At 39.3% G+C, this 27567-nt stretch overlaps 3 protein-coding genes across 14 annotated transcripts in view; 1 reads left to right on the plus strand and 2 right to left on the minus strand.

The window, feature by feature from the left end:
• Positions 1–1125: 1125 nt before the first annotated feature.
• atg4c (autophagy related 4C, cysteine peptidase) lies at positions 1126–10650 on the minus strand. Of its 3 annotated transcripts, XM_041041020.1 has the most exons (11): positions 10464–10649; positions 10243–10363; positions 9580–9663; positions 8975–9205; positions 6883–7222; positions 5880–5950; positions 4769–4971; positions 4446–4524; positions 3592–3668; positions 2992–3111; positions 1126–2535 (listed from the first exon to the last, which is right to left on the minus strand). In XM_041041020.1, the coding sequence occupies exons 1-11, from the start codon at positions 10554–10556 to the stop codon at positions 2368–2370; spliced, it is 1587 nt and encodes a 528-aa protein (XP_040896954.1). In that variant the 5' UTR covers positions 10557–10649; the 3' UTR covers positions 1126–2367. The 3 variants fall into 3 exon arrangements, with proteins under 3 accessions (XP_040896954.1, XP_040896955.1, XP_040896956.1); XM_041041021.1 differs by lacking the exon at positions 9580–9663; XM_041041022.1 differs by lacking the exons at positions 1126–2535; positions 2992–3111 and adding an exon at positions 3408–3447 and having other exon boundaries at positions 10464–10650.
• Positions 10651–11925: 1275 nt separating this feature from the next.
• The window catches only part of dock7 (dedicator of cytokinesis 7), a 45798-nt gene continuing 30156 nt past the window's right edge, over positions 11926–27567 (plus strand). For 9 of the 10 annotated variants that reach the window (XM_041039593.1, XM_041039595.1, XM_041039597.1 and 6 more), the window contains exons 1-14: positions 11933–12037; positions 15439–15538; positions 16797–16972; positions 17819–17887; positions 18025–18154; positions 18255–18467; positions 18639–18724; positions 18825–18891; positions 19375–19524; positions 19913–19993; positions 20165–20327; positions 20851–20993; positions 21153–21246; positions 21446–21608. In XM_041039593.1, the coding sequence (XP_040895527.1) occupies positions 12000–12037; positions 15439–15538; positions 16797–16972; positions 17819–17887; positions 18025–18154; positions 18255–18467; positions 18639–18724; positions 18825–18891; positions 19375–19524; positions 19913–19993; positions 20165–20327; positions 20851–20993; positions 21153–21246; positions 21446–21608 (1673 nt within the window). In that variant the 5' untranslated portion in view covers positions 11933–11999. Of the gene's footprint in view, positions 12038–15438; positions 15539–16796; positions 16973–17818; positions 17888–18024; positions 18155–18254; positions 18468–18638; positions 18725–18824; positions 18892–19374; positions 19525–19912; positions 19994–20164; positions 20328–20850; positions 20994–21152; positions 21247–21445; positions 21609–27567 lie in introns of all 10 variants that reach the window. The other variant, XM_041039592.1, reaches the window with a different exon arrangement.
• Positions 22446–27159, minus strand: angptl3 (angiopoietin-like 3). The gene is made up of 7 exons (XM_041039604.1): positions 26514–27159; positions 25891–26001; positions 25613–25724; positions 25388–25501; positions 24981–25076; positions 23884–24156; positions 22446–23704 (listed from the first exon to the last, which is right to left on the minus strand). The coding sequence occupies exons 1-7, from the start codon at positions 27048–27050 to the stop codon at positions 23520–23522; spliced, it is 1428 nt and encodes a 475-aa protein (XP_040895538.1). The 5' UTR covers positions 27051–27159; the 3' UTR covers positions 22446–23519.

The following is a 27567-nucleotide window of genomic DNA, read 5'->3' on the forward strand; positions in this document are numbered from 1 at the left end:
CTATGCCTCCCTCCTGTCCATTGAGCCCTTCTTTTCCATCTTCCAGAACTGAAGAATGTCGCCAGTCCTTTGCTCCTGCATACTTGATGTTCCCGCTTTGTCTACACAGCCGGTTGGCCGTCCACTAAAAAAAAAACATGGACGGACACACAGATCAGACAGAGGATCTAAATGATGCCTTTATGTGCTTTGCCATTGCTTTTCCATGGTAGAGAAGAGAACAGATGAGGGATTCTTCTTCCTTTCTGTCCATCCATCCTCACCCTTGCCCTGGTTCCTCCACAGAAGGGACAGTTCCCTCCCTTAAAAAGCACAGCTCATCATAATACAAGAATTTGTATTGTACAGGAAAACAGTCCAGCATAGCTCAAACTAAGGGGGCAACAGACAGATTATCCATGGTAACAGAGCTTTGCACACAAGGATATTTTCTTTTCCTCACAGAGGAACACAATTGCTGCCAGTGTCACTGGGTCACATTTTTTCCGGTCCCTGGTTAATGGGCTGTAGAGATGGTTAGCACGTACGATTAGTTTTAATCTACTACATTTGACTGGGAGAGAAAGGGATTGAATACATTTCAGCACACCACTGAGGTTTGTATCTAGCACAGAAAATGAAGCAAACTATTTTTTTTTTTACTCTACCAGAGTCACTGCAGATCCTGAGTGGACCCAAAAGAAGACAGCTGAGTGAGAAAGTCAAATATTTTTACTTTATTCAGATTTTCCACTCAGCAAAAAGATTAATTTTGCAAGTTAAAAACAGACATGCAGATGTTGTTCTGCAGGAAAGCATGTGAGAATGATTCAAGTCAGAATACATAAGTGTTCTTGAAGTGATGATTCAAAGTGTATGGCTTTTGTAGCCTAACATGTATCCTAGTGTGCTTCTTCACTTCTAGTTTATTAAATTATAGTTACTGTAAATGTGTTTTGTAAAAACAGCAAAGATAATTTAGTCACTCCCTGCTATATTAAAAATGAGAAAACTGTTAGAAAATTCCTTTTGTATGAAAAATAAATCCTCCAAAATGCTTTGAAATGACTGTCAAAAATGGTCAACTGTCCACAACATACAAATAATAATAATGAATGGAGGTTGATATAGTATTTCTCTCTAAAATGTGTGTGTGTGTGTGTGTGTGTGTGTGTGTGTGTGTGTGTGTGTGTGTGTGTGTGTGTGTGTGTGTGTGCCTACAATGGAAATCAAATGCTCAGAAAGTTAAGTCCCACACTGTTCTTACAAATGTGTTGCACTTGTAGTTTGCTTTGCTTTCACCTTCTGTCCAGTTCATCCCAAACCAGCTTGATGGGGTTTAAGTCCGAAGACTGTGCTGGTCTTCCATCATTTGAAGCCAGTGTGTAGTTGTTTACTTCTAATGTTTTGGGACATTACCTTGCTGTAGGATGAACCTCTGACCAACCAGACTGGACTTGAACTGTTTAAATTTCATTAAAAAACTGAATAATGGGGGTGTTCTAAAACTTTTGACCGGTAGTGTATTCACAGTACCTACTATTACATCCAAAGCATCATATTGCAAAGGGTAATTAATAACAGCTAGTGCTTGATGAGGTGTAGTACAAAATGCCACTGTCTCTTTGACAAACTCTCTTGCTACGGCTCGTCACTTTCACTGCAATGCATGACTCAGGAGTCAGAGTTAAAACCAATCAAAAACACACAGAGCAGCAAACAATCATATCATCACACAACACAATAACAATAACAAAAAAAACAACAATATTATTGCAAAGAGAAAGAAATAAGCTCTACTGTGGAAAAAAATGTTGGCAAAATTATGAAGAAGGTATCCTTCAAAGCATGTGTTTGTGTTGAGGTGTTTCAGTTGGGTAAATAATTCACCTTATTTGATGAAATGTCTTTAGCAGAGGAGTTTGTAAAAGTTACTTAGCTCTGTCTATCTTCAGAGGGCTTCTGACATATATTAATCAAGGTTTTTACCACGCTTCTGTTAAGCCACTGCTAACTGCACTTGAGAAACTCTGTCTAAATACTGTAGGTGTAGTGCAGTGAAAATATTTTAAAGTGGGCCAGCACTGTTTTAGTGATAGTAAGTACTGTTACTCCTACAAAGCACCTTGATGTGGGAGTGCTGAACTCAATCTAGTGATCATTAGAACGCTCACATTGCCAGGCCACAAGTACAAGTCCAACCAGTTAACGGCAGTTTTGTCTAAAATTGCTCAGCAACAGAGTTCCCAGGACATATAAACTGAATTACTGTAGTTTTAAAGAGTTCAAAACCTTTCAGTGTCACTGCAGTCTCAGACACAAGGCTCTGAGCAGTTTGAATCTTAAAAAGAGGAAGTTCCCTGTCAGTAGTCTTTTAAAACAGTACTGTCAAAGCAGCACAAAGTCCCCAGCAGTGGTGACCGTCCTCCTTGGGTCACGGATGAAGGGCCATTCTCTCTTCTCTGGGGTCATGTCTGCCGCCAGGTCGTAATCTCTGCCATGACCTTGCATGAAAGTGAATGCTGGGTATTTCTCTTTCGCTGACGGCTGCAGCACCTGGAACAACAACCGTCCCGTGTTTCAGAGGAGAGATAGTGTTACACCATACTGTAAGCAGTTTATATCGAATTTCAACACTTATTTCAACATAACAATAAGTATATTCTCTCACAGGTTGCAACTACAGAAATTATGTTAATGTTAATACATAAAAATAGAGTTCTTCTCTAAGCACAGGCACAATAAGTTTAAGGAGGGAAGGCTGGTTTACCACATCTACCCAATCTGCTGACTGGTATGTAAGCAAGTAAGAAGTGAGTCAGATTCATGGCTAAATGGTGCCACCTACTGGTCAACTTCTATTATACTGACACAAACATTTGCCAGTACACAAAATAGAATTCATTAACAGTAGTATATACAATAATAATAGTATCTTAGAAATATCTAATAAAATTGTGGCATTGATAGATGATAGTCAGAGCATTCTGTATTTAGGCAGCATTTCCCTACCTTAGACAGCTCTTGGCTGATTCTCTCATAGTCTTGGATATTTCTGGAGTAGAAACCTATGGTGCAACTTGGGTCCATCTTGCTGAAAGGCATCTTCTTTGGTGAAGGACAATGATATGACTAGACAAAAAGATACAAAATACATCTGAAAATATTCATCAAGCTGAAGGGCCAGGTAACTGCGGGGCATACATACAATCCATGGCAGCGTCAACACAAAATAAGCTGTATTCTGCATCATTTGATGAATGAAATCCTATTTATCTGCTGTCACAGCATCCATAAATTTACAACTCTGGTGTGTGTCACACTGTATACCGCGGCATGCAAAAGCATAAAACAAAGTTGCTATATGGTGCTGTGTGCTGATTTTTATGTATGGGTCTTGAAATATTCAAGCTCACAGTACCTGATCCTGTATTTGCCGTATTTCTCTTAAGTGGCAGCTTCACACATCTGAGCAGCAAATAAATCAGCAGATAGGGACTCTGTAATTGGGCCGGGGTCTGCTTTAAGATTCATACCCTTAAGTACTAACAGAAACTATTAAATTCACATTACTGGGGCCTCAGTCAGCTCGTCTGTGTAATTTCACATTACCTGGAGAGGGAAATCGCTGGTGCTGACATCCACAAAAGACTGACAGTAATGAGGGTCCATGTAAATCAAGCTGTCATCTGCAAGGACAAAACAAAAGACAAGTTATTCAAAAACATCGGATTATTACAAAAACGCGCTTCTCTCCAATTTCTATGCAGAGTAGCTCAAAGTCACCCGCTTGGCCTACTGTTAGGCTTGTGTGCGTCAAATATGCCTCCCAGAAGGTTGTTGCTTTTTAATATCCACCAGGGTGGATTAAATCCTGCATAATCAAATGCGTTTGTACAACCACATTCTTTACACCCACAAAAAAGAGGTTGTCATTTAATTTTTGTGTGGGGGAATTACTTTTACAAACACGCAATTATATTCGACCGTTTGCATATGATAAATGCGGCGCTGAGCTGAGCCTTGGCAGGGAGAATGTATTGCTTGTCATTTAGACATCATCCACCACTGTATTTCAAATTGGTAAAATGTAAATGCGTAAATATTGACTGCCAAGATGTACAACTGAAGGTTCCTCCTGGCTCCTGAAGGTGATGAAGAGTGGCTCACTTTGGGGCCGGATGAAATTTAATGCATGCCTCCTATGGAAATCAATTACAGCTTACAACTTGGGAGGTTTACTTGTGATAAATGGGTGAGGCTTTGATGGGTCAGAGAGAATAAAGTAAGCCTTGCTTCACTTGCTCCCATCTCCACTCCTCTCCGTTTTTCTCATGCAAACAGGAATACATTAACTTACTTTGTCTCTTCACATAAGAAGGGTATATTATGCAAAATAATCTCCTATTCACACCATTCTCTATGTGTGTGTGTCTTTCTCTGTTTTCCATTAAGCTAACACTAACCTTGAAATCCTACAAAGTAGCAGGCCTGTTTGGGCTTCCCTCCGATGATGCCTATGCAGTAATCCAGACTCAGTATGCTCTAAATGAACAGAGGACAGAGAAACATACAGTATATTTGACCGAAAGCCTAAATACTTTCATTTTGTTTGCTATGTACTGTATTTCAGTGTCTGCATTTTAAACTAACAATTTCACCATTCATTAGTGAAAACACTAACCAGCTTTGTTCTTAATTATATGTGTGTGCATGTAAAACCCTTTCACCAAAAACACAATGTAAACTATTATCACTAAAACAGAGTTTTACCACATGTATCCCTCACCTTTGCAAAGTCAAAATACTCCGGGTTTGTCCTCTCTCCCCCCAGCCTCACAGGGATGAGGATGATGACGGCTCGGCTGTCTGGCAGAGCGGACGCAGACGCTGGTTGGTTGTTCTGTGGCGAAGGAGGGGCATCTGATCTCTCAGCAAAGGCCTGCCCTGCTGTCGGTGCCCTGTGGCTATCAACGACATCCGCACTATACACTGTGGAGGATCAATAAGACAAAGGTCAGATGGAGGTCATTTTGTCTGTCTACCCTGTCAATCCATCAGCCATCCTGTCTGTTCATCAGGCTCTCAGTCAGTCAGCCCTGATTTTTTTGTTGAACTCCTGTTTGTTTAAATATGAGCATCAACTCTTTAAAATTATGTTTTTGTCTGAGATAGAAAATTCTTCTTTCTCATTATTGACAGAAAAATTGTCTAAATATATGAATATTATCTCCACATGCCAGTAAGAATTTGCTATATCCAGGACACAATTAAGGTCCATTAGGGCTGCAACTAATGATTATTTTCATTATCAGTTAAACTGTCAGTTGTTTTTACAATTAATCAGTGAATCGTTGAATCTCTAAAATATCAAAGAAAGAGTCACAATTTTGCTGGTTTTGTCTGACCCAATTTACATTCTTATAAAATAGAAAAAAGTGGCAAATTCTTACATTTTGAGAAGAACTGATCAACAAAATTTCTGACAATTCATTTTCTTTTGACTGACATTTGATCAATCAAATAATTATTTCCACATTAAATTATGTTTGCTTTTTTTTTTGTAATATATGTATGGTGCACTCCCAATTGTCTTCACTAAAATCAAACTTGTAATACACCAAGACACTCGCTCACACACCAGCTGGCTTCTGCTCTGGCTATTGAGAAGACAAACATGAATCAAAACACAGGTCATTGAGGTTAAGAAGAGGTTGGAGTGGGTGGTCATAGATTTAGAATGGATGTGTTTTTTGGGGAATAGACACAGTTAAACTCATGTCACAACTCTTAACAGATCCACGGTCTCCCAGCAGCAGGAGAGAAATAGTGGGAAAAGAAGGGTCAGTTGCACTGTGCCCAGTATCCTGTTTTATCATCAACAGGCTCATCTTTCATACCTGTGCAGTCCTGGGAGACATAGGCAGTTATACCCGCCAAGCCAGGGTCCATCGCCTCCTCGACAGCTTTTCTAAGAAAGAGGGAGAAAGAGGAGAGGAGGACAGAATAAAGAGAGAGAGAGAGAGAGAGGGAAAGTGGGTGAAGGAGGGAAGTTTATATCTGGATATGAAGCTACTTAAAGATTAGGCCTTCAGATTATTATCATGAACTTATAAACATTGATATTATTAATTTTATTAAGTCAGCTGATGTCAGATTAGTTTATCTATACAGAGGTATTTTTACAGCAGTCTAATTGAAAAAGCTATGGGCTTGAAATGTATGAGCATCTTTGCAAATAATCACAAAGTCATGGATACACAGGACTGAGTGACAGCTATATTTGTCACTAGCTCATCTGCATTATATGCATTTATCTGCATGCTGTTTATATTGTTTTTACATTTACAAAGCATTTTACAAAGCATCATTACCACAAATTACTCACTGCTACAGGACAGCCATGGCTAGGCTTTGTAGTGGATGTAATAATTCTACAACAACCACATCCCATATGCACAGTTCAACACGGAACTATAAAAATCCTGCAGTCTCTTAGTGTTGCCTGCATTTGCAGATTTTTTTATTTTAATTTCAAGCATCCAGTGTTTTGCTACAGTCTTCTTCACTTGGATACCTAATATTCATTTCCTCAAATTGTGTCTGAAATAACAAAACATTAACAGTGAAAGTGCTGAAATGATTAACTGATTAGTTAATCAACAGAAAATGAATTTTGTTAAACTGATTATTTTACTAATTTATTATGTAAAAATGTCATTTTTCATTTTATATACATACAATTGTAATCTGTAGATTAATCAATAACAAAAATGTATTGTTAGTTGTTCTCTAAACAGTCCTAAATCATTATGTGATTAAAAACATAAGTGGGGTCAATGTGAGTCACATGCAAGATTGCAACAAGTGTAATTATTCACAGATCAAACTTTTTACACCTACTTGAGAATGTGTGCTACTACAGCAGGTCCATACCAGTCCCCTGCCTGTTTCCCCATTGTCAGGCCTAAGCGGATCAGCCTATGGAGGCCCAATTGAGCCGAGGGGCTGTCCCCAAACCAGGACACCAGTGTACGGTGGTACATTTCTTTCAAATGTGCATCTGCCTCCTCTGCAGATCCCTGGGCCTGGGCTTGAGGCATGGGTGGTAATCCAGGATCAGAGGACCTGTGGGAACCTTGCAGAGAAGCCTCCAGAGAGGCAACCAGACGTTTGGCTGCAGTGGTTGTCCATGTCTCTGTGTCTAATGGCTGGAGTGTTAGTGCCTCCGACCAGGTCCAATCTGTGGAGGAAAAAATAATATATGTGAGTATAAAACTTCACTTTCAATAAACATCAAAGACTAAAAACAAAGTCATGTTTTAAAAGCACCTGTGGGTAGCAATGTTATAAGGCTTACAAACTGCATTTCTTAAACCGATGGAACGTGGGAAGAACAATATCCTATCCTTCTGTGGACACTATTTTAATATACACTGGGTGATGAAAGTGTCAGTGAATAATATTAATTCCCATTTGAACATTGCTCATATTTTTAGACAAAGTTGCTGGCACCTAAAAACACCTATGGTAAACTCCATACTTCTAGAGATGAGATATAAAAAAATGTTGTAGAAAATGAAAGAGGTAGAATATGATAGCTCAAAACTGCTGTAACATGACTTAAAAAAAAAAGATAAACAAATTATACATAAAATCAGTCTTACAGGCACCTATTTGACTGGGTATCTATAAGGCTCTCTGTACCTTCCATTCTCTCTAAGTTCCATTTAGAGCATCACCATAACAAAAAGTCTTTCAGAACTTGTGAAACTAAAGGTTTTTGCCTTAAACAGACAGAACCTTGTGTGCCTCTGTCACAGAACATGTTTAATTCTGTTCAATTACAAGTTTGAGTGTCTTACTATTTCACTTTAACGGTGCCTTAGCCTTACAAACAGGGTGGGAGCTGAAGGCGGAGAGAACGGGAGTGGCCCGAGCTATAAAATGGGCCAAAGTAGAGTCTAAGGCATTAACAAAATGACCTTGATCCAAAGTGAATCAAAGTAAAATTGATCAATAAATATCCTTAAGTGGCCATTAGTCATTTTATAGAGAAATATTTCATCAGTGACATATTTTAGATTTGACAGAAGAACAAGTTTTAAATATTGTTTTCTAAATGACTGCATTAAACTGGCACTGTCATCTCATTATGTGGAACCATAAAGTCTAGGACACTTCAGAGACAATAGATCTCACAAAGATATGAGGAATTCACTCAATTTAAATGGCTTGCACCAATTAAATTAAACTTTCTGTTTAAGGTTGAGAATGAGGAAGTTCTTAAAATGGGCCAGAAGTCTGGCTTCCTGCATCTGGAATGAAAAAAAACTGAATATGAGATACATTAGCGATGCACTCCAAAATGACCTACAGTATTTGACTTAATCTACTTAATCCATCTCTTTTAGGTCTCTGTTATTAAATGAAGACTTTTGAAGATGATTATCTCTCTCTATCAGCAATGAACACCTGCAAGCTGCAGGTTGTAAGCAGTGTCCAAATATCAAGCCTATTAGTCAAAGGTGCTTCAACAGTGGCTGTTAAATAAGAGGTTTGAGATACTAATGTCCTTTTTCAAAATCAAAAATTTCCAGCTATTCTGAGGCTTTAATTCACTGACCCTCCTTCCAAAAGCCCCTTTCTCCAACCTTTAGATCAGGGTTTCCCAATATTTTTAGCTGGTGAAATAAAATAATGCTTATGTGTGACTCTTCATCAGTGGTTTAATATACTTAGAGGTTATGAGCAGATCAACAGAAGTGATTTTCCTTCCTCAGGTTGTTATGTCATGTCATCATCTGCATATTATTGCCCCACAGATTTATCTTGGGGGAGTCCTGAACCCCACTACTTTCGACTGCCATGTGCTCTAGCTGTGACTTTGTACTGAGAAGAATCAAATTCCACTTTTAGCATTTTTTGTTCACACTTTTCACACATCTCATATGGTTTTACTGTGACTCAGGTGTGGTGCCATCATTTCACTCACCTCTGCCCAAGAAATGCAGAGTGAGAGCCTGAGCCAGCATCATCTGTCCAGCCCTCAGCATGCATCCCCAGCCACAGTCAGAGGTCAGGGTGGAGCCAGGCAAAGGAGGAAACTCCTCCCTGTAGGTCAGCCACACTCGAGATGCAAAATCCTTCCGGAAAGCCTCAACATTCCCCATGACGAAGTCCTCATCAGAAGCTTCATAGCAGGCCTCTGTGAGACTGTCATCATCTGAGGCAAACAAATGATTGTGGGATCAACTCAGGATTTACAGTTAACTTTTCTTCATCTTGTGTCCTGTGGAGATGATAAATCTACTGGTTCCAGTTAATCATGCATTATTCATTTTAAGAGTAAATGTAGAGAAGAATTTCAAATCAGACTCATAAAGAAAGTTGATCCAAATAGTAGAAGTTCCTCAACAGACAGATAAAGTAATATGTTTCTTGAAGTTTGAAACAGTGCTTCTTTGTGATATCTTGTGGGGTGAAATGGTTGCACATTTAAGCATGTGAACATCATTACAAGGCATGCACTGTGTATGTAAGTGTATGTTTTAATTTGCAGTTGTCAGCAGTTGTTATGTATGTGAGTGTGCACCATACCTTCAGCCTTAAAATGGTAACATTTTCCCAGAAGAAGCACTGGGGAATTTCTACTGAATGAGGTCTTTGATTTCAGAGCCCAACCTTAGATATACAATAAAAGACAACATATTATGGCTTTGTTGATGGCAACAGACAAAAAAAAGAGCTCTGAGATGTCCTATTTACTCAGTTGACAGGCGCACCTACTCTAAAACACCCATCATTCAATGTTCTGGCTCAGTCCCAAGATTCCTGTTCTGTTGTTCTCCACTTCCTGTTACATTAAATACAGGGAATAACCATTATGTTTTTGAGGTAATCAAGAACAACAGAAACTTAAGTCGTAGTGAGCTGAAATAATACACACACAGCGGTGTGGGCAGTATGACAAAGAACTATTTTAAGGGCTGACTCAACAGCAGTAGGTTCTTGTCTCATTGAATTCTGATGCGTTTTTTATTTGTGCTGTATCCTGTGTCCAAAGTACATGTTATTGTTGATATCTCTGCATTTCAAATGTACAAATTCAGGCAACGTACAAATTCAAATATGAGATTGTGGACTACATTGACAGGTTGAACAGTGATGCATGAAAGCATTAGAAAAAACTGGACACAGACGACTAAGCATGGGTGGCAGGGCTGAATGTGTGTGTACACTGGCCTCAAGCAAATTACTTACTGTACTTCACATTGTGCCACACTGACAAGAACTTTGTCTTCAATTTTTCCACCTCGTCACTCCCTTTATTCTCCATTTTGACCAGCAAGGGATGGAACCCATTCCCACACAGCATACAACCCTTGGTACACAGTGGACACACACACAGAGTTGAGTGTTGCAGTCATCAGCTCACAATTTAAAACTACATGAGATGCAGCTTACAGTCAGTACGTCCTTACCTTTGAGCCTCGTCGACCCAGCTGTTTTCCACTCACAGTCGCTTTGAAGCTCCGTACAAAGGTCCAAACGTTACATTGTGTTAGACAGATCATCTAACACATAGTCTATCGTCCATGACTTCTTCTGTAGTTTAACACTGCCCTGCGATTGCCAATGTTTACACTTTGAGGAAGTAGAAGAGTGAAGTCAGCTGATATCGCGGTGTTTCCGCCGGGATCGAGGAGAGAAGGAAGGGGCAGGTCTCCGATGGTTCGATTTATTCATCAAAGTAGCCCGAGCGGGCGGCGTTAAAGACGTTTCCTCGCAATTTCCTTCGACTTAAAGGAACATTCCGCTTGCTTGGGTTGTTTCTTGTAATAAAGCAAGCGCCCTTCGTTGTAAAACGGAAGGGCCAAGATCAAAAAGCAAAATAATGAGTCCCTGCCAGCTTCAGCTTGATTTTATCACAATGCTGTGTAATCTAAAAATAAGTCATTGTATTTATCTGTGACTAACCCATCATGGCAACATCATAAATAAATAAATTACAAAAAGAAAAAGAAAAATAATAATAATAATAATAATTACCAGTGTAGGACTTTAAAGTTGTAAAAAAAAAAAATTAAAGTTATATGACTATGCTTATTAGATGCACTTATTTTTTCAAATTGATACTGTAATTGTCTTCTTTAGCACTGGATACTACTTTATAACTTGGATATGAACAATTTTATCAGTTGACACTTGTAATTGTTTTTAAAATACAGAACCATAGTAAATTCTGTGTGTTTGTCTATGTTCATACTGTAGAAATGTAAAAACCACGAGAAACAAATAAAAATGTTACTGAAAGTTTAATTTAAAGTTTAAAATTTAAATAATTAATCTATTAGCCCTTTAAAAGAAAAAAAACAAACAACAACAACATAGAGACAACATGATTAATTGATAATTAAAATATTTGTTGAGTTGCACTCCTGGTTTTATCATTAACTTTTTTTGTACAGGAGGCTTAAATGTTCTGTTACTAGTTTGAGAATGGGAAAAAATCTGAGTTAAATTCAGATAAAAAAATATTTAAACTTGGACTTTAGCCTTTATATTGTGTTTTATTTTGCATTGGGTTAAAAGGTTTTAATGCCTTTCTGCCAAGTAACAAAAAATGTTTAAATTAAAACTGACAAAGTATGGGAACTGCTGTCTAAGGATGAATAATTCGAAAAGAAAATGCATATTACACTTGTTCCACAAATTTTTGAGTACCAATATATTATCGATGCAAATGTAAATGACACTGACAGAGTGAATATTATGTAAAATCTTCAAATTAAGTTGTTCAGCTGTTGGAGCGTAGCTATATTCCTCGTAGTACAGGGCGCAGGGGCTTTTCATTGGGTGTGTTCTGTTGCGCATCATTATGGTCATTACGGTAACGATCCCATTCTCCCGTTTCCCCGTTTTCCCTGTGGCCGTAGTGAGTGAGTGGAAACCGGAGCCTGCCTGCTTCCTGCGTGCCTGCCTGGGAATTTCGGTAAAGCACATCAGCGGCCACTGCCATGGCTGAACGCCGCGCCTTCGCCCAAAAAATCAGCAGGTAAAGACTCGAGACCCCGAAACGGGTTCGTACGAGACACACCGAGCACCTAGTCGCTTTAATATAGGTCGCCCTCAGACCACCGCTGAGGGAACCCTATGAAGGAGGCCCAACTGCCAGCACAGCCTGGCTGCTCCGAGCTAGCCGCTTGTTAGCCATATCGGCGAAGATGCTCAGACCCACCCAGGCAGACAGCGACACTCAATACCAACAAAGGGACGAGATTTAATACCTTTGTGATGTATTTATCTTGGCCAGAGAGGAATTAGGTTTTTAATAATCATCCGCACCAAAAATCACTTACTCTAAATTGTAAACCGTTAATTTTGGACAGCTAGTTAGCTATCTTGTCTACAGTAGCTAACGATGAACAGCTAGGTACTGCTGACACTGGCAGAGATGTGACTGAACTTTGTTGAGTTTTATTTTAGGTAAAATCTCATTTAGGAATGAGCAGATATCTGTAAGACAGAAGGTATGGAAACAAAAGCCTCCTTCAGCGGCAATCAAACAGCGATATTATAACCTCCTCCCCGCCCCTTAGACAGATTAAAGTAATCTCTTTAACAAAGGGCTTTGTGCTAGCTGTCAAATGCCATCATCCCAGTCAGTGGATAGATAGATAGATAGATAGATAGATAGATAGATAGATAGATAGATAGATCGATAGATCGATAGATAGATACACAGACAATCAAACAGACAAATAGACATAGTGCAATGCTCTGGCTGAGGCAAACCATTGTCTTCCATAGCCATCAACATAAACATGTTTTAATGAGTGTCCCTGCTGACCACTTAATGCACAGGTACTCAAGTCATGCCAGTAGCTATTAAGTAAAAACAATTACATTTGCCAGCTTGTTGCTGAAGTTTTTCTCTGAACCTACGTTGGATGGAAATTAGATGGATGTTATTTTATGCCCTTCTGGAGGGATTATAATGTTGGTCTGAGGATTTTGGAGAGGAGCAATACCTGCTGGCACGTTTTCATTTTCCATATGGAAAAACTGTACATTGCTGCAAAAGACCAGGCACATGTACTTCAGAGGTTTTCCTCTTCCATTTTAAGATTGTTAGTTTAGCCCAGTTTATTTAACTGAAAGCTGAAAGTTCAGCAAGGTGATAAGCTATAGATTGAATTTTGAAGATGTTGCTGCTTTGTACCTGCAGAATTTGATTCCTTTGTTGGCCTCAAGACTGGAGCAGTATGCATTTCAGATATAGTCCAATTCCAGCTCCTATTAATTATAACTGCATCCAATTATTGGAATTTCATATTGATTTACTGGACATACTCTCCTCATGACAGGTTATTCAGACTTTATTATTCACAGATGCCTAACTGGTGTCAGCTAACAAAACCTAAATATTACACAACGATACTGCACGTACCTTAGAGTGAAATGCCACCTTTTTACCTCAATATCGCAAACTTTGGCCTTAAAAATAGCCGTAGAGATGAGGCAGTAATTTTTTGACACAGCGCCAATAAAAAAAAAATCTTACAACCTTCCCGAGGGGCAGGTCTATTGTAACTGTTTTGCCATGCTTTGATAATGAAAACAAATTAGCTTATGCCACATGTTGAGGTAAAACTAGTGACTAATATGGCAAACAGCTTTGCCCAGAGGTACAAGTCACATGTTTCAGTAGAATGGTTTGCTTATGTTATGATCTTCACTTGCCACTAGTTTATATTTTGTTCCTGGAATGAGTTGTTCATAGCATCTTGAAGTGATAGCCATAAGAGCTGTTTATTTAATACAGTTATTCCTCTGTGCAGTGACCAGTGCTAAGTAAAGGTCTGGTAAGAGGCATTGGGGAGGACTGTGGAATGTGTTTGTCAGTTCAGTGCTTATGCCTTTATCCAGTGGTGACAGCACTGCACTGCAGAGGCCACTGGATCTTTACTACAGTACACACTCATGTTTATCTTAAGCTGGCAAGCTGGACCATCATTCGGCTTTCGTATTATCTTTCTGCTTAAATTGATTTGCTTGACCATCTCTGTTTTGCATCCTTGTCTCTGGCTTCAGGATCACCTTTTTGTATAGACTATATTTATGATGGAGCAGAGGTGAACTCAGCACTGTAGTAGCAGTGGATAAACCAGGCCCAGGTTTGGCGTTTGCAGTGATGTCACTGACTGGATCACACCTAATTCCTTGCTCTCCATTGCTGTGTTCATGGCCAACAGATTAAAGTAGTTATTGTGACGTTAATTTCAGGGTGGAGGACAGAGAGAATCAAGAACATTGGGCAGCTTGTTGGTTATGGAGAAAAGTATAATGAAAACATTGTTAATAATAACTGTGGATCCTCGTAGCCTCTGTGTTACTTGTGCAACATAACCTTGAGTCTTTTGTGTGTGGCCTATATCCTTGGTTCTAATTTGTTATTTGTTTGTGTCACTTTGGGCTACTTGTTTTTTTTTTTCAAGGCAAAAGTCTCTGAGTGGTTTTGGTGGTTGCTGAGATTTAAGGGACCTGTGTATGTGTGTGACTACAGCAGCAGTTGAGCACCAAGAGCTTTGTGCTGACCACTAGGGTCCAGAGGTTTTTATTTGTTTCTTTCCTCTCTGTCTGTGTGTAATATATGATCCCATGCAAGACAACGCTTGAGGACTATGAGCAGAGACACGAAGAAAAAATCATAACAGGACGAGAAGTGTAATCCTCGGTTTTAGTTAGCCTGGCCTTTAACCGCTTAAAGCATTTTAGTAATGACTGGCAAAATCCAGTAGTGTAAAGGAGTCTTTGTAATAAAATAAATAAAAAATAAAATAAATAAAATTTATTTTAGTTTAACTGCAGTAAGTCTCGCCAAGTGTAACATTGGATTTGAATCATAAAATATCTCACACTACAATATTATGACATAATATTAGTTACTTTGTGATAACATCGCAATTCCTGATGTTTTCCTGGAATAACAGTTTTATATGTGTGTATATATATGAAATAAATATTGCATTTCATTGCTCCTTTTTATTTAATTTTCACAGCTAAATGGTTAAATCTCACCTGGGATTCAGGGTTAAAGGCTTCCATTTTCATTTAGTTTCAAGTTGCCATTTATTCCTTGTCAATTAATCTACATTGCAAACCATATCTCAAATTGCTCCTTTCTGTTACTGACACAAATGCATCTTCTTATTTTTACTGCTAACATTTGAGATCTGAAATGTTCTGCACTCTGGTAGTATCATACATGAGTGCCTTGCAGTATTAATCATGATCATAGACAGAAATCTTTCAGCATTTTATTGCAGAATCAACAGTATTCTGCAGTATTACTACTAAATCACAAAACATTGTGATAGTGTTGTTGACAAACATTTAATATTGACTACATTGACCCTCTCTTCCTCCATCTACCCATCTCTTCTCTGTTTGCAGGACTGTGGCAGCAGAGGTCAGGAAGCAGATAGCTGGCCAGTATGGGGGCTCTCCACAACTATTCAAAAACCTCAACGTGGGCACCACAACAAGCAACACAGTCAGTATCCTGTCATAGGCACCCTTGCTTGGATCAACATGCTAGTTTTTACAGCAGCTGAAACCGGATTGTCTGAAAACCTAAACTGCCAAAAATACAATTTCTGTTATTCTCAACAGTTGCGATACTATTACTGTTACTGTTCGAGTTTTGTCTTTGAAACTGTAGAGTGTAGTTTTTATTTAAACTTTAACATTTTGCACATTTATAAGGTTTGAGGTGTAGGTTAAATGTTTGACATGTATCATCAAATATAAATTCATTAAGCACTTGGTTCCATTTGTCATTCGTAGCCTTGACCACAGTTCCGTCAAGTATATTGTGTACCACAATATTACAACCTAAGACAAGAATGTCATTTTCAGTGCAGTTTGTGGTTATTAAATGTCTGCTCAGCTGTTGTTTATGTCTTGCTAAACACCATGACAGATGACTATTGATTGTCCTGTCCACCATTCAGCCTCTGCTGCAGTGTTTTTAGGGTTTGCAGTGTTTGAGCTCAGACAGTATGTTTATTAAAGGGGTAGTGCCAATTGACCTTCAGCCGCACTGAGCACAAACACCAGCAAATACTCCCCCCTCATCCTTAATTAGGCTACAGTTGGCATTTAATTAAATTGTGAAAGGTATTTGTGTTCAAATTCCTCAAGAGGGGGAGAGAGAGAGAGAGAGAGAGAGAGAGAGAGAGAAAGAAAGAAAGAAAGAAAGAAAGAAAGAGAGCCAAACACACACTCACACTCTGACTTAAACCGAATGTGCTAAAACCAAGATTCCCACTGGGCTCATCATTTCAGAAGCAGACTAAGACTCATGAAACCATTAGTCTATGATTAAAGTAGCATGCTTGCTAATCTGGTTACTTGTATCAGCTTGAGGGCATTTTACAGCATTTGCCCAAATCACAGATGTGTCTTCCTTAGGACTCATTTTCCTGTTTAGAATTAATGATGATCCAGAAGCGAGAACTGCTCTGTCAACAGAAATAACTGAATGACCTCTGATTTTCGACCTGTTGGTGCTATACTTGGTAAAGATTCATAGAATGACTAATAACCCATAACTCAGCTACTTTCCTTTAAGGTTGTATGGGGAATCAATCCTCTAAAGCCTCAACTAAATGCTAGGGACTTTAATACATTACCAAGACATCTACATTCAGTAAAAAAAGACCAGGTGCAGACAGGAGTATCGAACAGTTGACTATGTCTTCACAGCTAATTAACTTTTCCCATTCCTCTGATCTCTCCCGCTCCCTCAGGTTCCCCTCACAGAGGCGGTGGAGCCGGTGGATTTTGAGGAGTACCTCATCACTCACCCTCCCATCGTTGAGTCTGGTCCCCTGAGGGATCTGATTGAGTTTCCCCCAGATGACATTGAGGTCATCTACACACCCAGGGAATGTCGCACAGTGGTACAAGCTGTCCCTGAGGAAGGGTAAGAGTAGTGGATGGTTGAAAGAAATTATAGTAGCAAGCTTGGAATTAAATTACAGTCTTACACTAGATTTACTGTGAGTGTTCACTTTTTTCTCATGTAAGAGTAGTGTGAGTACTATATTGGACTAAGAGTTCTTAGCAAGAGTTTGTATAGCAAACAGTTTGACAGTAAAGGCCTAAATAAAGTTTTTTGAATGTCTATCGATACATTATCTATCTGTATGTCTATCAATATATTCAATCTACAAATTTAAATTCTATAATGTTGTTTAGTGTTATATTTTTTAGATACATTTAGTAACTTGCATTTATAACAAACTCAAACATTCATTAAATATATGAATTATAAAATATAATACCTGAATAATTAGTATAATTTACACTGTAGTACAGTATTTTTCTCAAATTGACATTGTCATGTTTTCAAATTAGTTTTGAAAGGACTTTTTTCCATGTAGAAATTTAAGGGGTGATTATTTTTCTGTCTGCACTTCTGATTTACATTTTCAAGCCCAATCATTATTCACTCAATGACAAAATGTTATCACTTGCCAAGTCACCCTCTTTAAACTGTCATGCCACATTGCCATGAACCTCTGATGACTCAATCTTTTCAGTTTTCCTTGCTGGATTATATTAGATACTGCACAGAGGAAGTTCCCTATATTAATATAACCTAATCATACCACTCAATATACTTAATGTGTACTTCACTGTGTCATATACCAGAAAGATGATATGACATCAGCCTTTCATCTTTATTCACTTCGACGAACGCCTTTTAAGTCTGTCTCTTGCTATTAAAATTGATCTTGATTGACTGATTGAGTCTGTCTGGCTGCAGGGACACTGATCCTCACGTCAGAGACTGTGTCAGATCCTACACAGAGGACTGGGCTGTCGTCAACAGAAAGTAAGGCTTCACTGTGTGAAAATACTCATGTTTTTTTCTCTCTAGAATTGGGATTTTATCCTTAAAATGTAATAACTATGTAGACCCCGGATAATATTGTTCAATTAATTGTCGTAAATCACTGCTTGATCCTCCAGATATCACAAGCTTGGTACGGGATTTAACCCCAACACTCTGGACAAGCAGAAAGAGCGTCAGAAAGGCCTGCCCAAACAAGTGTTTGAGGCCGATGAGATGCCAGACAACAGCAGCTACCAGGATGACCAGGTACCAAATCATTCAGCAGTAAAAAAAATAAAAGACTGAGATTCCTAAAATATTGTTTGGTGTGTTTGGGACAAATTTATATGTGTTGGTTGTTCTGTAGGATGACCTGAAGCGACGGTCGATGTCCATAGACGACACCCCACGTGGCAGCTGGGCCTGCAGCATCTTTGACTTGAAGAACTCCCTCCCTGATGCCCTCCTCCCTCACCTACTAGACCGTGCGCCCAATGAGGAGATTGACAGGCACAACGAAGATCAGCGCAAGGCCAGCCGCCACCGTGAACTCTTCGCTCTGCACCCTGCCCTCGATGAGGTAAACTATACCTGTCTACCTATGTCGCCATTACATTTACAATGTAGATTTTGTAATTTTCTTTTTAATTTGCGTAAATTAAATTGGGTTAGGTTTTTTTCATCACAACATGGACGAACAGGAATTCACAGTGGTTTTAATAATGTAGTTTTAATCTGTGTGAATGTGTAGGAGGAGCCTATTGAGCGCCACTGTGTGCCTGAAGTACCCAAAGAACACTTTGGCCAGAGGCTACTCGTCAAGTGCTTGTCCTTGAAGTAAGTGGTGGACAGCCTTTTTCAGAAAAAAAACCTTTTAGCTCTTTTTATTTAACTGCTGCTTTCTGCTGACCCACTACTTTTTTCTCTCCCCTTGAAGGTTCGAGATCGAAATTGAACCCATATTTGCTAGTTTGGCCTTATACGATGTCAAGGAAAAGAAAAAGGTAAGCTGTTATGCTTTCCTCACCGCTTCCTCAGCCCTGAGTTGTTGGGTCACTTCTGCAAAGCATTAAAATTGTTGGGAGGCCAAAACGAATTTGATGAGTGAACTATAAAATTTTATGTTGTGGCCCTGTTATGCTTGTGGGAATGCAGTTAAATCATACACTGGAACTATGTATCTATCTGAAGAAGTTCATCTTCTCCTTTCTGCTCCCCTTTAGCTGACTGACACTAGAGGGTAGCACTTGCCCTGATAAGTGGATCTCTCAAATGTTTTGCTCTGCACAGGAGCTCTATTATTTCACAAGTGGGCCATTTGTCACTGAAATGTTATCATGTTTGTCAGCCACCATGAGCAAGAAATCAGGTTGCAGTAACACAGCCATTGATTTACAAACTGTGATTGCCATGTTGTGGTCATGATACTACATTTAACATTCATGTTATGAACATGTCTTAATTGCCTTTGTGCATGTTTCCCTCAGATATCAGAGAACTTTTTCTTTGACCTGAACTCTGAGCAGACGAAGGCGATGCTGCGTCCACACATTCAGACAGCTGCCATCTCCACACTGGCCCGCTCTGCTATATTCTCCATTACCTATCCCTCCCAGGATGTCTTCCTCGTCATCAAGGTCAGAGAATCATGACATAATTTTCTCTATTTTGTCAAATCTCATTTTGCAAATAAATAAATGATTAGCAATACTTGTCCCAAAAAATAAGATGACTGTGATCATAAGATAATTTCCCCTTTTCCAACACCTGTTTTTCAAAAAAACTTTCTGAAGATATAAAACACTTTCATACTTTGTGGGAAACCTTTTCCGTTGTAGCATTACTCAAAGGAAAAGACAGTTCTCACCCTTGAATATAACCAATATATAACCAATTACCAATAAGGTAATTGCCATATGTTTGAGAAAACTATTTGACAGCCAGGTCTTTATCTTGTATGATTCTTTGCTCTGTGTGTGTGTGTGTGCATGTGGTGACTATAAACTGCATGTGCTCTGTCCCCAGCTGGAAAAGGTTCTACAGCAAGGTGATATTGGAGAGTGTGCTGAGCCCTACATGGTCTTCAAAGAGTCAGATGCTGCCAAGGTGCGATCATTGTGAATTAGTTCTTCTTTATCCATTATGTCAGTAATATTGCACAGTCAATTTTTGTTAGTGGATGAATGAGTAAGAACACTTAGATTTGGTTTGTGATCTGTGTTTTTTTTTTTTAAATCACAAATATAACTAATTAAAGTTAACATGTCTTCTTTATAGAACAAAGAGAAGCTGGAAAAGCTTCGTGGCCAGTCAGAGCAGTTCTGCCAGCGTCTTGGCCGCTACCGAATGCCATTTGCTTGGACTGCTATCCATCTAATGAACATTGTTAACAGCGCTGGCAGTCTTGAGAGAGATACAGAGCTGGAGATGAGCCTTTCAGGTTTGACATTCCCTTTTAACACAACCCTTTTGATTGTAACTATAAACATATGTATCTCAGTATCAGGTCATTAGCAGTCACAGTGTGGAGGCACAAAGAAAACAATCAATGTTTCTGTGCTTCTGTCCACTCACGGTCTCAATGTCACGTACAGTTATCAGGGGGCAGAGACTGTAACAGAGGGCTGGCAGTCACGCATGAGGCTCATGGGCATGTCAATACGTTACCACACTATCTTTTATCATTGTTCTTTATCTAAAAACAACTTTCCAACAACAAATACTACATAAAGCAAATTCAAACAGAGGGCATAACATCCAAACAAAGCATCTACCCATATTGATCCTTGGTGTGTTATTTTGAGTTTGACCCCTTGGTGTTTGTCTAACCTTTGACCTCACAAGGTATCTGTGATCCTCACTTCCTTTTTGTTGCTAGGCAGATCAGAGAAATGTATGTATGTATATTATGTCAATAAACAGAATTCAAGATTTTTAAATGCTTTTTTTTTGTCTGTGCACAGAAAGAAAAGGCTCATGGTCAGAGCGGAGGAACTCAAGCATCATGGGAAGGCGTTCCCTGGAGAGGACCACCAGTGGAGACGAGTCATGTAGTCTGACAGGCTTTAGACCTGCAACACTTACCATCACCAACTTCTTCAAGCAGGTCACCACAACCACATATACTACACGCACACAAACAAAATCTGGATTATCTGCATTTTATGCACTGCTCGGGATGCATGCACACAAAGAGGGATATGTCCCTACTATAAGGTATGCTTTCTCTTTTTTGTTAAATGTTTATATTCTGCATGTGTTTTAGGAGGGGGACAGGCTGAGTGATGAGGACTTGTATAAGTTCCTAGCAGATATGAGAAGACCTTCTTCAGTCCTGAGGAGACTCAGACCCATCACAGGTATGAATATCACAGAAGTGTGCGATTTATCCGATTGGTAGTTGTTAACACTCATCTCTAACTGGCATTATGATTCCCTTGAATTACTTAAACAGTTGAGGAAGTGAGCCACCCGTGTTTCAAATTAATGACATCCCTGTGTCTCTTTATGTCCTCAACTACACTCACTGCCTTCTGTCTTCTGTGACTGTCACCACAGCCCAGTTGAAATTGGACATTTCTCCAGCACCAGAGAACCCCCACTATTGCTTGACCCCTGACCTCCTGCAGGTTAAACCTTATCCAGACAGCAGAGTACGCCCCACCAGGGAGATCCTGGAGTTCCCGGCCAGGGATGTGTATGTGCCAAACACCACATACAGGTATGGAAAATAATAACTCACAGTTCTGACCAAAAAAAGTCCTTTGGTCAGTAAAGGACAACAACCTCAGTCAAAGTCTTAACTCATCTTCAACTTACAGAAATCAGTTCACGTCAGTTTGAGGTTTACACAGTGATGACTGACACTGGGGCTCGTTAATGTTCACCTCATGTCTGCCAGTGTACTGTGTACATATTCCATCTGAACAAGTGCTATTTTTGTCAAGGCCACTTGGAGAAATGTTCTTATTATCAGATGTTGCTGCTGACACGGCTTTGCAGTTGCAGGCCTTGTTTATCTGGCGATAACAGGTCCCTTCCTATTGTAGATTAACTAACACGAGACCTGATTTATCCACCACAGAGAACTAAAGGGACCGGGTGAAAGGAAATCATTCTGTGGCAGTTTTATTCTGAGCGGTCTCAGTTTTTTTTTTTTATCATTGTATTGCCAAATGAAAGTTAGAAAGTGGGATAACAAGTCTTCCAGAAGCCCTACTGTTTGATATTCTTGACTATTACTACTGTTTCTTTAAAATAATTGTCAAATATCCTCCAAGAGGGTGTTGAACCTGGATACTGCCACCAGCTAACTAGGAACCCTGCAAGCAACCTCGTTTTTATATGGCGTAAGCCAAAAGGTTCAGGGTCTGAGATGGAAAACAATACATATATTCATATTTTGATATTATTATATACATGTAAATGCAGATTGTAACAACATTGAAGGATGCAAGGCACGTATGAAGGGGACATACTTAAATTGTGAATTAATATATCCACAACAAAATTGTATTTGGTTAAAAAAAATGCAGTCATTTGATCACATTGATTTTTATTTTGGCTTCATAAATATGATTTGTTAGAGCACATAGCTGCTTGTCAGAATGACATGTTAGTATGAGGCACATTTACAGTACAGTTAGTTATTCTGAAATAGGAAAGAGTCAATATGACTCAATAACATAGGAAATGCATGGAAATGATGTTTTCTAACAATACCAGCATAAATCATAGAATGAACATGGTTTAAATACTTTACAGAGTAAAAAAAACAACAACAACAAACTAAGGGAAAAGCTTATCAGTCTGCTGCCAAAGCTTTCTCCATTCTCCATTTCTTGTACTGTATTTGACTTCTTACATTGCCCGTTCTTTTTAGATGTGTTTCCATGACACTGATGGTGAAGCAGTTTAAAATACCAGGAAAAAAATACAAGGCTCCCATTGAAAAAATTCACCAGTATAGACACTTTTTGAAATGTTGGAGATGCATTGTTTCTCATGAACCCTGATTCATATCATTTGCATGCTTTATGTAATGACCTGTTTGCATTTCTGCATGTAGCTCCTGGGAACATGCAAGACAGTTTCACATAACAAAGATAAAATGCATTTTAAATAGCTTAGAAATTGCCAAATATGTTAATCGGAAAGATAGTCAAGCAGTCTCTTTTTAAAATTGAATCTAATGTCTGTTCATAGATTTTTTTTCTCCTCTGCTTCAGTACTGTGACATTTTGCTACCAGGACTGAATGAGGTTGCTGATTATGGATCAGTATGTCCATTTTGCAAGTGATTGCAGATGTTGCATAATAACAGTTCTACTGTCCTTGTTGGATCAGACCCAATAGGTTAATGACCCCTGTGGCATTTGTTGCATCACTGCGACAGTTCATCACTTGTGACTTTTGACATTTTTGACCTGTTGGTCACTACCAGTCTGTGACAAAATGATGTTAGGAAGCAATCAGCTTAATGTTGCAGATGAACCAAAGAATTTGTGTCATAGATATATAATGACATATGTCACTTCACTTTCCCCTTCTATGAAACTTTTTGGCTGAGCATTAGATATTAGTTTGTGAAATACGCCAGTAGCGTTGTAAAATAAGGTATGAGTTGTGGGGTTCAGTTGAAGCTTTCAGCTGTTAGGGCTGGTCGCATGGTAATCTTGGTCATCTTGAGAGTATATGAGGGCCCTGTGCCAGGCCTCCAGTGAAGACCCTTCCTCTTTAGAGAGCGTCCCTTTGACCTCAGCCACAAATACCTTCCATTAAGGTTAGTCTCTCCGCAGCCATTAAACCACCAACCACCTGCCAAAGAGTCAGGACAAAAGACAAAAGTTTAAGTATAAATTGGTCTTGCACAAATATTTTAACTTCATCCCATTATCTGAGTTATTTCTGTGATGGAGATACAGGTCAGTAGGTCGCCCTTCAGAAATTTAGCAAAATGGTAAAACCCTTCTTAAAATGCTTTTAAAACTCTTTACCTGTATAACTGCGAGCACAGTTGGGGCTTCGGTAGTTATTATGATTTCTGTCTTTTGTGGAGAATCTCGTGCCAGTGCTGTTGGCCATGGCATCAGGTAGGTCACTAGAGAAATGGCTGACATGAAGGCTGTAGTCCTTGGAGGGACCTTCCAGTGAGAAATGGTACTCAGCCCAGTGCTTCTCCTCCTTCCAGTCCTCCAAATCAATACGTAGGATGTAAACTCCCTGCTGCGCAATACTGTGGATCTTCTTCAAGCCCAGCCAGAAGTCCTCTGCATTACACATATAACAGTTTTTATCTTGTTTTGACATTTCATATATAAGCAAAAACTACTCAGGCTTATGTGTCTGTTAATGTGTCTGTTGGCAGGGAATCTAAAAAAAAAAAAAAATCCAATCTCATACATTATTTTATCAATTTCTAATTAATGTCCAGTAAACTTTGAGTCACCCATATTTAATCAGAGAAGGCATGCATGTCTATATATCTGTTTCTCTTGGCCTGCGGTGGCGTGCTGCAGTCGGTTGTAAGGTGTAATTACTGGGTAGGTTGTTGTGCAAGAGCGGTGCAGCTAAAATTCATGGCTGCAGGAGCCATTCCTTTGGAATGCAACACGACTGCACCTATGAGCAGCTGTCTGAGCCAGTGACTACTGCAGGGAGAGTTGCCAAAACATGCTGTTTACTTAGACAATACAGGAAATTACTTTGTCAGTTCAGGGCTGATATGTAGCAATTACTGTTTCCTATGACCAGGCCTACAGGAAGTACTTGCAAATGTCCCCCCTCACCAAAAAAGGTCTGCAGCTTAAAGTAGCATTCAGTGTAAATGGTCCGTGCTCCAGTGCTAACGCTTTTGTTTAGTAATACATTATTTTAATATTTTTGATGAGCTTTGATAAACAGATTCTTGTTAGTTACTTTTTGAAGTATGTACGGCACAACCATGTATATTTCTTAATATCCCTTGGCTGTTATCCAATGTGTGCTTATTACAAGTAAGGAAAAAGTACAAATCAAGTTGTACATGGTTTTGGCAAATATTAAAAGTGACTCATTTGGAATATAATGCAGAGTTTAAGAAAACATCACTCACTTTCAAGATCTCCAAAGCCTTTCTCATATTTCTCCCATGTCTGATCAAAATCCTCTGAACCATCGATCCTGCGTTGGATGACAGTTGAGCCCCCATCTAAAAATGGATGAGAAATGTATTTCAAGTCAAGTTACTTTTGTACAAGTCACACACAAGTTTACACAAGGATCAGGAAGCTTCCTTATATAGGTAATGTAAATAGGATATCGACCCAATTGTCTGCCCTTTTTGAGAACTTGTTCCTGTGGTTATCTAGCTGGATAACCTTTTGTTTTTGCTTCCTTTCATTTTGATTGGAGACATGCGTAAATGCCAGTGTTTCATCTCATAAATGTCACTGCCTTTGAACATAGAAACAGTATTCTGATCCTCTCACTGACAACTTAGATTGCTTTGGTCTCACCCACCTGAACCCATTTCGCAGTAAACATTGAATGGCTCTGATTGGTTTGGCTTGATAACAAAGATTCCACTGTTCACTTCTCCTTTCTTAAACAACTCACTGCAGTCGTTGGGGAGGTCTGTAACACAAAACCAAAATTAATGCAAATCCAAGTTTTTCATTCCAAGACGTTTCATATTTACTCACATTTTGAACAACTGTTAATGCATAAATAAGTAAATCACTTTACCATTTATGTCCAGGCCAGTCGAGTTTCCTCTCAGATATTCAAACATATTAGGAGCTGCAGGGTCTGAATCCATTGGCTTATCGACTGTATCTTGAAAACTGTCATAGCTTAGCTGCAAGGAAATGCAAATGACTCCGCAGTGTTAAATTATGTTGTCAGTCCTAGAAAGAGCTTAGAAGCTCTCCCCATATTCTAAAGCAGAATTTATTCTCACAGATAGTAGGTTTTGGACTTTAAAAGACAAAATGTGGTGAAATCATTTTTTAACGTTTTTTTACCTTTTCCTCCAGGTTTTTAATCTGTGTTTTCTGGTGGTCAAGCTGATCATGCTGCTCTTTCACAGCTTTCAGCAGATTGGTGATTGTTTTCTCTTGAGCTTCAATCACGTCCTGAAAATGCCATATTCGAAACATTGTTCATGCATTCTCATGATTATTTTAAAATGCTGCTGAGTGACATGAATTGAACAAACTGAAAACTATAGTTTGAATATGAGTTTCCTTTGATTTTTTTTTTTTTTTTTTGATGGGTAGAACTGTTAATTTTTACAGTATAGAGATGGAAACAGAGAGCTAAGTTGTTTCTAAGTTCCTACTGCCAGTGTACTTGGCAGGGCGTAAGGATACATTATTTCTCAATTACCATTCCTGTAATACAGCAATAGATCATGGTCATATCAAGATAGAGGATACCACACAGGCTTCTGAGTAGTTTGCAGTGATAATTTATGTGGTATGTAGATTAATGCTATCCAAGTTATCAGAGTTTATTAAATGCATTTCCATTATTAATGTGATTTTAGGGAAATTTTAAATGCAGATTTTATTTTTGATGTTCACATATCATCTACTAATTAATACAAACTTAAGAAATTCAAAGAAAGCACTTTCTAGCCACTTACCTTGAGTGTTGTGATTTCACTAAGCTGTTCAGCAGGGACCATACTCTGTGACAATCCCTTCAGCCTCTCCTCGAGGCTTCCCACCTTGCTCTGCAGCTGTGTACGCTCATGCAGGATGCTGTTTATCTTAGAGTTGATTTCTAGCGACAAGTTCCTGATCTCTTCATTATTAGCCTTCAAGAAATTGGTGGTCTTCTTCAGCTCTTCCTCTTCCTCCTTGATCTCTGACGTGACCACTGAGAGCTGGTAAAAAGAGCGGTCAAAAATGTTCAGCTTTTGAAAGATGTCGTTGATTTGGGCCTTAGTCTTGTGAACGAATTCCCGTAAACTCTGGCCGAGCTGCAGGAGGCCGTTTGCAAGTAGGCGAACATCGTCCAGCATGGCAAAGCGAGACTTTGCCTCAGTAGGGCTTGGTTCTGTGGTAAAGCCCCGGAAAGGCAGAGTGGGTTGCTCTTCTTCACCTGAGGTCTCCAAAGGGACAGCAGCAATGGAATTAGCCAGCAGCAGAAGCAGCAACAGACAAAACGGCTTCATCATGATTTCCTTGGATGGATTGTGGAGCAGGAATCTTCTGACACACAGTTTCACTGCTCTTGCTACTTTGTGCTGTTCTCAACACTCTTCTCTCCCTCTGCCTATAACTGTGACTTCCTTGCTGTTAAAATGATGTGAGAGCAGCAGGCTGCTCTGTGTTATATACTGCCCTCTCAGTAGAGGAGGGGGGGGATTAGCTGATCATTAAACCCTACCATGTTTTAGCTCTTTACCCCACCTCCTCCCAAATCCCCCCTGAACCCTCCCTCTCCTGAACAAACAAATCACAGCAGTGAGCAAATGACATATACATCCCCCCTTCTCTTCTACCCATTTAACCTCAATCCCCTCTCCATACCACACCCTGCCCTACACTGTTCTCTATCTGTGGTGCAGAGCTTTAGCTGATCAGCAGAAAGCCAACAATGGCCATCACAGGTTTTTGATGGATCATCAGCCTGATCAATCTCAAACCTTATAACCCTGCACACACTTTGCTCTGATTGATAATGCTGTATGT

The sequence above is a fragment of the Toxotes jaculatrix genome, chromosome 6 (assembly GCF_017976425.1).
Source record: "Toxotes jaculatrix isolate fToxJac2 chromosome 6, fToxJac2.pri, whole genome shotgun sequence".
In the NCBI taxonomy this organism is placed as follows: Eukaryota; Metazoa; Chordata; class Actinopteri; family Toxotidae; genus Toxotes; species Toxotes jaculatrix.

What these genes read in the sequence shown, in the direction of transcription:
- angptl3 (XM_041039604.1), bottom strand. Translation starts at nt 27,050, where the DNA reads ATGATGAAGCCGTTTTGTCTGTTGCTGCTTCTGCTGCTGGCTAATTCC. An exon ending in TTAAAAACCTGGAGGAAAAG is followed by an intron (nt 25,725 to 25,890) that starts GTAAAAAAACGT and finishes ATTTCCTTGCAG; the next exon opens with CTAAGCTATGACAGTTTTCA. An exon ending in AGGCTTTGGAGATCTTGAAA is followed by an intron (nt 24,157 to 24,980) that starts GTGAGTGATGTT and finishes TGTGTAATGCAG; the next exon opens with AGGACTTCTGGCTGGGCTTG.
- atg4c (XM_041041020.1), bottom strand. Translation starts at nt 10,556, where the DNA reads ATGATCTGTCTAACACAATGTAACGTTTGGACCTTTGTACGGAGCTTC. An exon ending in TGGGTCGACGAGGCTCAAAG is followed by an intron (nt 10,364 to 10,463) that starts GTAAGGACGTAC and finishes CTGTGTACCAAG; the next exon opens with GGTTGTATGCTGTGTGGGAA. An exon ending in TGTCTCCCAGGACTGCACAG is followed by an intron (nt 4,972 to 5,879) that starts GTATGAAAGATG and finishes GATCCTCCACAG; the next exon opens with TGTATAGTGCGGATGTCGTT.